The sequence below is a fragment of the Tenebrio molitor genome, chromosome 5 (genome assembly GCF_963966145.1).
Source record: "Tenebrio molitor chromosome 5, icTenMoli1.1, whole genome shotgun sequence".
NCBI classification, from domain to species: domain Eukaryota; kingdom Metazoa; phylum Arthropoda; class Insecta; order Coleoptera; family Tenebrionidae; genus Tenebrio; species Tenebrio molitor.
Genome location: NC_091050.1, coordinates 4,975,593 through 4,988,270, shown reverse-complemented (window position 1 = coordinate 4,988,270; position 12,678 = coordinate 4,975,593). Strand labels below are relative to the sequence as shown.

The 12,678-nt window shown below is 31.3% G+C and overlaps 3 protein-coding genes, 1 long non-coding RNA gene and 1 other non-coding gene across 9 annotated transcripts; 1 reads left to right on the top strand and 4 right to left on the bottom strand.

Annotated features, from left to right (window-relative positions):
• The first annotated feature begins 49 nt into the window (after positions 1-49).
• LOC138131763 (E3 ubiquitin-protein ligase RNF168-like) lies at positions 50-2,295 on the top strand. The gene is made up of 3 exons (XM_069048961.1): positions 50-374; positions 438-993; positions 1,045-2,295. The coding sequence occupies exons 1-3, from the start codon at positions 50-52 to the stop codon at positions 1,619-1,621; spliced, it is 1,458 nt and encodes a 485-aa protein (XP_068905062.1). The 3' UTR covers positions 1,622-2,295.
• Mic26-27 (MICOS subunit 26/27) lies at positions 2,287-3,726 on the bottom strand. 5 transcript variants are annotated; one of them, XM_069048966.1, is made up of 5 exons: positions 3,582-3,726; positions 3,244-3,526; positions 2,948-3,193; positions 2,743-2,870; positions 2,287-2,429 (listed from the first exon to the last, which is right to left on the bottom strand). In XM_069048966.1, exons 1-5 carry the CDS (start codon positions 3,594-3,596, stop codon positions 2,394-2,396), a joined length of 708 nt encoding a protein of 235 aa, XP_068905067.1. In that variant the 5' UTR covers positions 3,597-3,726; the 3' UTR covers positions 2,287-2,393. The 5 variants fall into 5 exon arrangements, 3 of the variants coding, with proteins under 3 accessions (XP_068905067.1, XP_068905069.1, XP_068905066.1); XR_011159894.1 differs by having other exon boundaries at positions 2,332-2,429; positions 2,519-2,870; XR_011159895.1 differs by having other exon boundaries at positions 2,332-2,429; positions 2,519-2,762.
• A 2,697-nt stretch (positions 3,727-6,423) lies between these two features.
• LOC138131406 (uncharacterized) lies at positions 6,424-6,989 on the bottom strand. The gene is made up of 2 exons (XR_011159801.1): positions 6,678-6,989; positions 6,424-6,624 (listed from the first exon to the last, which is right to left on the bottom strand). It is a non-coding gene; the product is annotated as an uncharacterized lncRNA (long non-coding RNA).
• A 570-nt stretch (positions 6,990-7,559) lies between these two features.
• TRNAT-AGU (transfer RNA threonine (anticodon AGU)) lies at positions 7,560-7,633 on the bottom strand. The gene has a single exon. It is a non-coding gene; the product is annotated as a tRNA-Thr (tRNA).
• Positions 7,634-8,056: 423 nt separating this feature from the next.
• LOC138131544 (uncharacterized) lies at positions 8,057-12,049 on the bottom strand. The gene is made up of 5 exons (XM_069048608.1): positions 11,602-12,049; positions 10,505-10,687; positions 8,876-10,456; positions 8,621-8,765; positions 8,057-8,252 (listed from the first exon to the last, which is right to left on the bottom strand). Exons 1-5 carry the CDS (start codon positions 11,746-11,748, stop codon positions 8,119-8,121), a joined length of 2,190 nt encoding a protein of 729 aa, XP_068904709.1. The 5' UTR covers positions 11,749-12,049; the 3' UTR covers positions 8,057-8,118.
• Between the last annotated feature and the right edge of the window lie 629 nt (positions 12,050-12,678).

Below are 12,678 nucleotides of genomic sequence, written 5' to 3'. Positions count from 1 at the left end.
TTGATTAAATGTCAAATGTCGAAAATAAAATCTACGAAGTAAATAAAACATGGCTCCTAGACGTGCAAAAGTAAATAAGGTGGATTATAAAAAACTAACTACAAACGACGTGATTTGTCCAATTTGTCGAAGTATTTTAATTAAGCCGATAACCCTTCCGTGCAGTCATGGATTTTGCTCTTCGTGTTTTGAAACGACAACACAGAATGCGAATTTTGTTTGTCCCCTCTGTAGTGTGAGGGTTGGTTCATGGCTCAGATCTGCTAGAAAATCTAAAAAGTTAATAAACGAGTCTTTTTGGCAAGCAATTCAAAACCAGTTTCCCTTACAAGTTCTGGATAAATTAAAAGGTGTTGATGAAAACTGTATGGAAGGTAAGAAAACAAAGGAACATAACCTAACAGTTCATAAACAGAATCGTTATTTTATGTTTTTAGAAAAATACAGAATACTGCTTAATAATAAAAGCGATAAATTGATCAAAAGTAAAGAGGAAATAATTAACAATCAGCATCAAAATGACTTACAGACTACTAAACATAACAAGAAAATGGAAAATAAATTTAAAGAACAGCTAAATTCGGTTGCATCAACATCAGCAGGACATCTGAAAAAAACAACAGGTCTTGTAAATTCACTTTCACAGTGTAATAATGAAACATTGGTAAATTCTGAAAAGAATAAAAAACGCGCTAATGCTTTTATGAATAATTTTGCAACAAAAGAATACACTTGTAGAATTTTATGTCAGGAAATAAGCTCAAAAGATACCACAAAAAGTGTCAATGAATCTCAAACTTTACTTCAAAAAAAGAATAAAAGAATACAGAAAATAACAGAATCTGAAACATTAAATGATAGAAGTAACAGTATTGAGTCAGAATGTTTATATTTTAAACCTATTGATTACCGCCATAACCCACCATCAGAAGGATTAGCCCCAATTAAAGTTCCTACCAAAAAGCCAAATGTTAACATTAATGCTAAAATAGTGTAAGTATATTTGCTTTTATTTGATCAGGTTTAAAGAAAAAAAAATTTTAGTGCACCTAGTGGCCAAAATCAAATCAATATCAACTCTTTGGAATCAGCTTTTGCAAGATTGTGTTCCCCAATGTTGTCAGGTGAAAAAATGGATACTTGTAAAAAAGAAAATATTGATATGAAATCTTTAATGCAAGATAATGTTCTTATTACCTCTACCAAACGAAGGTTTGAGAAGTCTGAGAACAAATCTAAGAAAAAAATTAAAGCTGATAAACCTGTTAAAACTCAATTAGAAGAATCAAAAGAAATCAGTAATATTGAGTTGACAAATTTATGTGATACTCACCAGTGTAAAGATAAATGCAGTGCAGATAATTTTAATTTTTTAATAAACAATTCTAACAATAGTTTAAAGAAAAATGATACTCTGAAACAACCAAGTAAAAGTTTTGTGAATGAAGAAATTGTTAAGCGATCATTACAAGAAAAGGCAGATTTTGAATTAGCCACTAAATTGCAACAAACATATAATCAGTCCTCTAAATATTCCACAAGAAGTACTGTTCTTAAAAGAATGGCATCTAAGAATCAAGTTAAGATGGAAGGAATAATGACACCATATAAAGTAAAGTAATCTTATTCTGTTGATTTATATTTTCTAAATATAAAATAAGATTATATTAAAAAGAAATTTGTTTTTATTTTCAACAGTTATTTTTTTTTTGTTATTTTATGTATACACCTAAGTATTTATTCTAATTTGTTGCTGTACATAGGTAGAGATTAAAACATAGCTATGTGGTATTATCCATTCCAGCACAATAAAATAGCATTAGGTTTTAAAAAATCATGCTGGAACAGACAATACAGTTCAACTTTATAAATCATTCAATTGTAAAATGGAATTTAATATATCTATAAGGAAACGACGGGTGCATTATTTGTTATAACTATAGCAATTGTTTTATGTTGCTATAGATATGTTACAAATGTTGCTAGATATGTGGGATTTACCATAACTTTCATGGGAATTTGCATACGATTTTTTATTTAAATTCTGAACATTCAATTAGTTTTATTTGGATTAGAAAAATATGTTTGACAGTATGCAACTAATTTGAATGTTTTGCTAGGTGATAATGCATTTGTGATGTTCAATAAAATATTTTAAACTGATATTGTTAAAATAGTCATAAGCAAAAATTAGTCACTTATTGTGTTAATCCATTTTTTCAATCCTGATTTGTAGGTATTTGTTGCTGTTGACAGCAGCTATTTTATTTTTCAATAAAATCATAGTGAATTAAATTCCTATTTTAATTTGAAATGACAAAGTAATAAACATAATGCACAATATTTTATATTGTTTGATTATTAGTACAAGCTTTACATTTATTTACAGAGCTTCAAAGTTGTTTTTCCTTTTCTGTAATTTTAGCATTCTGAAACAAACAAAAAATAAAATATTAAAAAGTGCAGAATAAAAATCAGTAACTAAAATCTCATAAAAATATTAAAACAGATTGATTACCATTGGCAGCTATAATTTATCAATCAGTTACATTTTAATGCAGAATTTAAAAAAAATTAATTGTAAAATCAAGAAACATTGTTTTCCTCATGATGTCCAAGGCAAGCTCCTATTGGACAATGACAAGATTGTGAGGTAGATTCATGTGTTTTAGAAATAATTGCTTGAGCATCTATTTCTGTTACTTCATCACCACTTAAAATTTGAGCTTCAGTTTGTTTTACCTGAGTCTCTGTTTCACCTCCTGAAACAAGAGATGAAGCTGATTTGGACAGTGTATCCCAAGCTTCTGAAAAGCTTAAAGGAATTTTTGGTAAAGATGGAAGTTCCAATGGGGGATCATCCTTTTTAACTTGAAACATATAAATTAATAATTGGTAAAAAATCATTTTCACTTGATTTTAATTAACATTTTTTACTATTGCCTACCTCCATAAGCAAAATTATATGCAATTGTGGCATATCTTCTTGCTTCAGCAATTGCAATTTGGGAATATTCTGATGCTTCTTTTGGATAACATACCGCAGCCATTCCTAAAGCTCCTGTAGCAGTATATATCGTTCGTTTGATAAATCTACCCCTTAATCCAAAAATAAATCCTGTCAAACCACCAATAGCTATAGCACCAGCTTTTGGTGTTGTGTTATCTTCTTGCCTCAAATACTTAAGCAACCCTACAATGTTTTGCTATTAAATCTTACATATGGTAAATAAACTTATGTACATTCTGCATTATCTTTGCTTTGTTCAACATAATCAACTCCAACCCTCTGGTATGCCTTTACTTCTTTATAAACTTTAGTAACTTGCTCCCTAACTGTTGCAAAACTATTTTCTATGTAGCTGGGAACAGTAGGTTCTGGTTCATGTGCTGTTGTTGGTGGTGGCTCAGGAACATAAATTGGCAAATCACTCGGTCTGCATAAATTGGGTTTTTTCTGAGAGTCTGATTTATATTTTTCTTCAGCTACCAGTGCTGCTGCTGGTACCAGCAAAGTTTTGAAAAACTGAAATATCCTCCTTAACCTACATGTGCAACAGTACAACATTAAAACCACCCACCTTACATGAATACATGGTTAAGTGAATTTTGCAGACAAATAAATCACAAAATCAGTTTTTTAAAAGTTTTTTCTTTTTGTTACATAAATTTGACAGTTGAATTTTTTACAATCCTACTGTCAAATGTTTGAAGAAGACGACTGCGCATGCGAAATGAAAATTATACGTAATTTAAATTAGGGACCTTGTTATATTAGGATTAGGCCGAGGAGGTAAGTTTATCCACAAGACTTATTTGTTATTTGTTTTATTTTTTAATGTTTGTAAAATGTAATCTTTGATTTTATTTGTAAAAAAACATGTATTTAATATGCAAATTAGAAAAAATAGCATAAAAAATTCGTTTTATAAAACTTAAGAGCGCTCGTCATTTACAGGCACTCCTGCTTGCAGCAGTCGTGCTGCAAATCTGACTCGTGTCTTAATATAAGTTTTATAAAACTCATGTTTTAATATACTATGTATTATAAACGGCAGTTTGGTCACGAATTTTTTTTAGGCACGAGCGGAGTGTAGCGGAGCGAGTGTTTAATAAACGAGTGTCTAGAGAAGTTTATAAACGAGTTGCACACAGTAATTTCTTTATTAAACGTTAATTTGAACATAAAATTCGAAACTGATAAACGTCAATTGACACATGACAACTTTTAACTTGATTTTTTGATTAAAATGACTGGAGCTAACTTTAGACCGTGACTAAAAAGCCTGTTGCTAACTTCACCTCGTGACTAAAGCGCTCAAAGTCACAGTTTGTCAAGGTGTATTTAAAAGATCACTTAGCGTTATGGAAACATATGCTATAAATGCGATTTTAAACATGAGAGTAGAAAAAACTATTATTTCACGGTCACTGTCATTGGGTCAGTCAGCTTGTTAATTTATGGGGAGGTATACGAGGTAAAATACTGAAATGAAAATTATATTCCGAAAAAATGGTACATAACAATTTTGTTGTTCTTGGCGAGATCAGTAACTGGTTAATATTAATATTAATAGATAATCCTTTATGATGAAAACTAAACTTTATCCCGCTTTATCCCCGATCATTCTAAATAAACATTCTACGAAAAGCTAAAAATAAAATTCGAGTACAGGTGCTCATTCGACTCTTGTAGAGGCACACGAGCAGCCGAGTCCATCAAGACACGCGCACCATCCCCATCGAAGCCTCCATTGCTAACCTTCAAAAAAGGTACCGCACCCGGCAAATACTCCTCAATCGAGTTTCAAAACTTCGTGGATGTATCCATGTGGGTCGAAATGGTCGAATCCGTTGGTGTTTTAGCAGTTTTAAAAGACCGGCGAATTTTTGTGGTGAACGTCGGTAACTTAAGGCTGTTTGACACGATGCTAAATTTTGTAGAAAATTTGTTAGAAAGTGAGAGAGGACCAATGAACGATCAGGATCTGACAAAGACAGACTATGATCCTGATCGTTCATTGGTCCTGATCAAGGGTCTCTCTCATTTTCTAACAAATTTTCTACAAAATTTAGCATCGTGTCAAACAAGCTTTAGATATAGTTCTTGATCATCTTCATAAATCGAAGAACTCCACTTACTCTAAAATTGTGTTTTGTTTTTTATTAAATGTAGGAACTACTAACGGTACCACGTTCAATTTAATCTCAGAGACATGTGTTTCCAAACATATTTTAATATAAGTCGCTTTTTTCAAGTTCCGTGTTTCGAAAAAGTAAATTCCTATGAGGAACTGAGAAACGTAAATGTTTGAACTTTAAATCCATGTAGTAAGAGCATCTGAAAAATAGCAAAGTGAAATTTTTAAAAATTAGTTGGGACCGATTGCGACTTAGGTAATACACGTTAGTGAGTGATCATCACGCACCAGATTCGTAGGGTATGGTTCGTAGGATTTCAAACGCACAGGGGGCCAGAGTCGGCTTGCTCATACCTACATGAGCGGAATTTTGAACCGACTTTATCTGCGACGGATCAGATCCTTAGCAAAATCCTCCCGTGTAAAGGTGTTTGCTAATTAGATTTATGAAAATACGTAACAAAACGAATTTGGGATAAATTTCAAAATTCACCGAACATGTACTCCATAACACAAGACATGGCAAATTTACCACCCTTTAGATTAAAATCGCGTAAACCACTTTGGAAAGAAGAATTTCTCATGGAACCATTTTCCAAATCTGACTATTGGAAAGCAGCCTGGCAAGACGTAGATATTTTCAATAAAAATCTAATTGAGGATCCTACAAAACAACTTCCGGGATTTGACCTACCTAGGAAAATCTGGTGTAAATTAAATCGTTTTAGAACCGGGCATGGCAAATGCAATAATATGTTGTTTCACTGGAACATTCGTGAAAACCCTTCTTGTGAATGCGGTGCAGAAAAAGAAACCATCCAACACATTTTGGAAGAATGTCCCCTTACTAAATTCCAGCAAGGTTTCTCCAAACTACATCTACTTACCGAAGACGCCCTAAATTGGCTACAACAAATTAAAAACATATAATTTACCATAATTATTTTATGAATTTCGAATTTTAATTGTAATTTTCTTCATACGAATATATATATATTAGATTTATGGAGGTTAGAGGCTCTTCCGTATACGTAATTTTAACGCTACGGTTTAAAAGAAAAACTGCATACATAGGTACAATCTACTCTGTAGGTACGATATTGTTTACAGTAAATTAAACTAGAACTTTCGCAAATTCGAGGTTATTGTCAAATAATATTTTTATTATTTTTTACGGTACGAGATTATTTTTTGGTTGCAAAACCCGGTAATGTATGTAATTTAAGAATCTCACTGTTTAATTCAACCAATTCAACCTAGAAATAATTGTTCACTCACAAAATTTTCGGTTTAGTATTTATTAGATGTAAGATTCATGTTGATGCTGCTTCAAAAGCATTACACTGACGAACTTGATGAAAACTAGTTAATTTGTTAATTTAACTAATTACGTTTTACATTTTCCGTAACGTTCACATTCGCAGTTAGAAGGACACAATTTAGATGTTCGTAGTTCAATTGGAATCAGGAATTTTCTAAAAATCTGGAATTTATATGTAATTGAAAAAAATTCAAAGAAATTACACACCAGCTTACATAAATCCACGATATTCCGCTGTCTAACAAGATGCCAGGTTCAAAGTCAATAGGATCTCCAAGTTCTTCAGGTGGTCTTTCGACTCCGAAAAGATTTCCGATTGCTTCGTATATATAGGATATCATTATTGGTTGAATTTTATCTTATTTAATAAAACATGTCTCAGTGATAATTTTGAAAATGATGATGTAAACTAACTTGATGTATTAAAAATGTGTATCATGTTGTATTGCTTTTTAATACTGTCATTAAGAGTTTCTTAGCTTTTGTTTCCTCACGTGATCTGATGAAGCCGTTTTTGAAAACATAATTAGTAATTACATAATACATATTAAAATAATTTTTAACAACGAGGCGACGCCAGTACACTATTTTTTCTACGATCAACTTGAACAATAGCGAAAGAGATTCAATTTTTCCGTATCCCACCTCCACCCGGCGGCACGGCAATTTTGCCGGAGTACATACACTATTACGGATATTACTATCAAGTAATAGTGCAGTGCTTATCAACATAATTTATGTTATTCATTAATTACAGATTAAATAGAAAATTAGAAAATTAAACTAACACCACTGCTCTAAATTGGGTAGCTGTGATTACCATTACATTCGAACATAAAAAAAAGTAGGCAGAAGTATTATTATTATTATTACAGATTTAATGCAATAAAAAAAAAACCTAAAATCTATCACTGAATAGAGTTTCCACTATTAGTTCAGTTTTTGCATTGAAAATTAATAAAGCAATAAATAAAAATGTATGTGGAAAGAATGATTATGTATTAGTTTTATGTAATGTACAGGTGCCTTTAAAAGTTCTGCAGATATTTTAACTTCTTAACTCTAGTGATTGTAATTTAAAAAAAAGAGGTTTTGTGAGGCCCCGGCGAGATTCGAACTCGCGATCTCCTGTTTACTAGACAGGCGCTTTAACCAACTAAGCCACGGCGCCTTCATGTAAAGTTTAATCTTAGCACTATTTCTAAAGTTATTTTATTTACTAATTTATTAAATTTCTTGTATAAAATAATTATTAGTTTTAAATAATAATAAAACAAGTTTGAAAGTATTTAGTCTTACACAATGAAAACTAACAAATATCTTACTGATAGCAGTCTTTTTTACCCACTTACCAAACATGCTAGCAGCCGCCAAAAAATTCTCTTGTCTGTCTCATACTTACCTAATCAACTTTGCTTGGAAAGTTTAAAAAATTGCACATACTTATCTGTACTTTTACATGATTTTATTTAACTTGTGTTGTGCAAAGTTCTCCTGCTACTGCTACTCCTATTTCCAAAGTTTAATGATTAATAAAAAAAGAAATAGAATTTTGAATAAGACCCACAAAAGGAAATTATACAATAACCGTATATTAGAGTAATAAATATTTATTTTTATAAAATACATGTAACCAAATGAATTATGTATATTTTATCATCTAATTCTAGAGTTGAGTGGATTGACAATTTTTCCCGCCATGAGTGTGACGTCGATTTCTGAATCGATGACAAAATAGAGAAATGGATGATCCGCTTTAAAAAGCACGGGATTCGTTCGATGCAAATATTCTAGAACACAAGAACAATTTGTTATTGTATTTGCATATATTTTATATTTATATTATCATCTTAATATATACATATTTAGGCCAACATTCATTTTAACATTAGAACAGAACGAAATGTCTCTCATAATTTCTTAATGTAACATTTTGTATTTCGACAAGCTTAGTTAGTGTTTAAGCTAAACAATATCTGTAATTATCCAACAATTATTGTGTGAACATACCGCGACATTTCATCTATTTAAATGTTTTGTTGCGTCATTTAAATACTTTTTTGTGTAAGGTTCATTGCGTGAACAATTCCTAGAGAACAATTTTAAAACGAGCTACTTAATGAATTTTTCTTTTAACTAAAAGAGAGCAAATACTTACTATTGTTGTTCATTGTAACTGGATCTACGTAATTTCGTATGTTGACAGTAATGGCTTGTTCTATATTAGTTACGTAAATACCTTTATCACCGGTCATTGGTGAGAAATCGGCCTGTCTTGGCTCAAATACTTGTCCAATTCCCATCTAAAACACATTACTTTTAAATAAGATAAAAAGTTTATATCCATAAAATAAACCTACGTAACTAAAATTTTGCTATATCTATATATTTTTTCTTATTTAATAAAACTCACCCTTTGAAAAGACGACGTTAAAATAACATATCCTTTCAACATAAAACTGGGAATTATGGCTTTCACATGCGTATACCTTAAATTGTCTATAATATGTTTTAAACTCGTATTCAATCTCATATCACAAATTAACTTGTTAATGTTTTGCGAACTTTCGGGAAGTAGTAACAACAAGTAATATTTTGAGCTGTCTAGTGGAAACCGAAGAGCTAGAGTATTTAGATGAGATATGTAATAAAACGGTAAAACAGTATCGTATGTCATATAATTAATACCGTATTCCCGATACTTTCCATTGATTAAAAAAAATAAATCACTTTCCGAATTATAAGGTGGAGGTCTTTGTGTAATAAAATGATCATCGTAATATCGCGCCATAATGTAATCTACAAGGGACCTTGTATTTCTACGCAAAGTATCATTACTGCTGGAATTATTTGAATATTTACTGATTTCATCATAATTATTATTTTGTTTCAGATCTATGATACCTTCAATTGAAATTGCTGAATTATGTGATTCAGAATTACGATCAGATTTTTCGATAATTTGTGTTGTTTCTTCCCTTTCATTCATCTTTTCTACTGACTCGGTCAGTTGGTCAATGATTTCTACTAAATCATCAGTCGTTGCATCTGAATCTTCGATTATGTCAACATCATTTTGTTTATCCATTTTTTCATCGCTAAAATTTTCAATATTCATTTCATTTTCAGTAGAAACATTGACTTCTGCGGTTGCTGTTGTAGGGATGGAAGACACCATAGTTGTTTCAAATGTGGTGCTTGTTACTTCTGTTGTGGACGTCATTTCGACTGTGCTTAATTCTGTAGTTAACGTTGCTTCTTTTGTAGAAATTGTCAATTCTGAAGATGTAGGTTCTGTAGTTTGTATCAGTTCATGTGTAGTACTCGACAGTTCTGAAGATGTTGTTTCTGTGTTAGGAGTAATTGTTGGAGTAGTACTTGGCAGTTCTGCAAAAGTTACGCCTGTAGCCTGTGTCATTTCCGTAGAGGCGATGATATTTAATGTAGAACTATCAATTAGTAGTGCCATTAATGTCGTGGCAGAGTTTTCGGTGCTAGTCGATGTAGTAAGAATTTCAGTAGTTTTTTGTTCAGTCGTGTAAGACGTAGTTTCTTCATTAGTCGTAGAAGTTGTAGTTTCTACAGCTGCGGTGGATGTCTCAGGCCGTGTTACCCTTTCAGTTGGCGTTGCATTTGTGCTTTCTGTTGTCATCTCATCGTTTCCTTCTTTTTCTGATATATTTTCAGTGCTTGTAATGGCAACTGTGCTTGTTTCAGTTGCACCAGAGGCGGTTTCAATTGTACTCGAATTTATTTCTGTTGTACTGACGGGAACTTCAGTTGTGCTTGTGATAATTTCTGTGGAAGTTGTTGGTATCTCAGTTGTACTGGTGAATTGTTCTGTTGTAAATAAACCTGCGTAAAGTGCGCTGTTAAAGGAATCTATATCGAATCCATAAAATCTGAGGATGTCTTCATATTCGCGATGTAGAGTCACATTATCATGACTCAAAGTTAAACCAGATAGAAAACCTTCTTCTGGGATGAAATAGCTCTGCAATTTTTAATTAAAGGAAAAAATTAAAAGTGTTGTATTACATACTTTAAGATGTCGGTGAATGTCTCTTAGTCCTATTCGGACAACGGATATATCAGAAGGAATGTGAGCAGCTCGTTGAATTTCGTTGGCAGCATTTCCTTGAAGTCCTTCTTCGAGCGCAACTAAAACGCTTAAGGCACCATAGGGAGAAATTGCAATATTGTTATCGTTGCCTTCATTGTGAATCTAACGAAAAATTACTATAATGTGATTATGGAATTTGCTGCATAAAAAACATGAACATAAAAAAATTGACTCGATTTCACCGTTAATTGTTATGAAGATCTTAAACATTTCATAAAGGAGAATTCAATTTGCTGACTCATTCAAATTGTTTTTATTTAAATAATCTATGGGATTATTATTACTGTAAGAATTATAATTTAAAGGTCAATGACAGATTCGATTCTCTGTAAGACAAATCTAACTGTTCGCATTTCAGTCACTTTAGTCAGTTCGTCTGGCTGTTATTGCCCGTTAATTATCAAATTCCGAAAATACTTGTTGGACGAGATTATTATTACAGGAAACGCAGTCAGTGGAAGAACTTTAATGAAGGAATCGTTTTTTACAAAACTTAACAAAAAAACGAATGAAATTATAATAAAATAGATGACAAAAGTTGACACATTAAATGTACATTTTTTTACATAGGTATTTAGAAAAAAACACCAATTAGTGAACTTAAAAAATGTAATTGTTTGATTGAATGTGGTTTTAAGAGAAGAATTGACAGTATAATATCTACCTTTCAGCTTAAAAATAATTAACATATCCGTTTCTCACGTTTACTAATTTGAGTTTGTTCCAGTATCTACACACGATTGAATGCGAGATTTTATTAATAAAACTTAGGTGACAGAATTAATTGACGAAATGACAATTTGTGTTTCTTATGTAAAGTACATATTTTTTTAAAGGTGCATCGTAAATGAGAATCTTTATATGTATACAATATCATCATGGTTTATTTCAGCATAGCACAGTCATTATTCAATTTTGTTACTGAAAAAAATACCAAAAGAACGATTACAGATTAAAACAAAATATATCGATATATACCGAAGTGAGAAAAAATATTCAATAAACAAACTACTTGCCAATAATAGTTTTAAAGCCAAGTTGTTCACAACGTCTACCATAACATCTTGCGGGATTCTGTGATCGTTGTGATCTGAATTCCATGCGCTTTGATAACCATAACACTTAATTAGCAATAATAAAAACAAACACACTTGTATGAACATATTATTTTCCAGTATAAGTACTCAGCTCCTATCGCTAACGCGATTCAGGATCAACTGCAACATAAACAACAAAATTGCTGGAGAGCGACCATATAGTTAAAACAACTTGTTGGATTTCAGGTGGTATTTTGGCGAGACGTTACGGTGGCGCGGAGATAATTTTAAAATAACAGGTATGCACGCAGGAGGTTGCAAAATTTTATAATTGGATACCTCCTGAAATACGATGTTTAATTAGATTTTTAGTCTATTGTTGAGTAGTGCTATTTTTTTTAATAAAGTAAGGTCAGGTCAGACCCACTAAAGCATTTGTTTTGTTAGAATGATCTAAGTTAACTGTTACTGATGCAAATTAAATCTTTAAAAACATAATTTTGTATAATTAGTGGTAAAAACCTTGGAATATCCAACAATCTACTTATTTTACGCATACTCATCTACATTTTCGCATTCATAATAATTGAAAATGACATTGATGTGGGCAGTGACATAAATATTTGATTGTTGTGATCGTGATCACTAATTCTAAATTCTTCTAAAAATGTGTACTTTGTTATTGAAAGTAAAATGATAAATACCTACCTAAAAATCAAAAAATACCCTATAAAATATAATAAATATTTTAATAAGATTTTCAATTTGACAGTCTTACGTAAAATACAGTGTGGTAGTGCTAAAATTATAAATTTTAGACAAAAATAATATTCTATTATCTCGCTGATTATAGGTACATATTCTGGTATTATAATTACATATGTAAAATGAAATGAAAATGAAATACCTCAAATTATACGTTGAATATACGAATACTGTGAAAACCTAATACGTGATTAAAATATTTTTGAAAATATTAGTTTTTATATCACTTTTAGTTTTTAATTATTAGTGTTTAGTGTAACTTACTTGCTTGTCTAATATATGCAACCAATA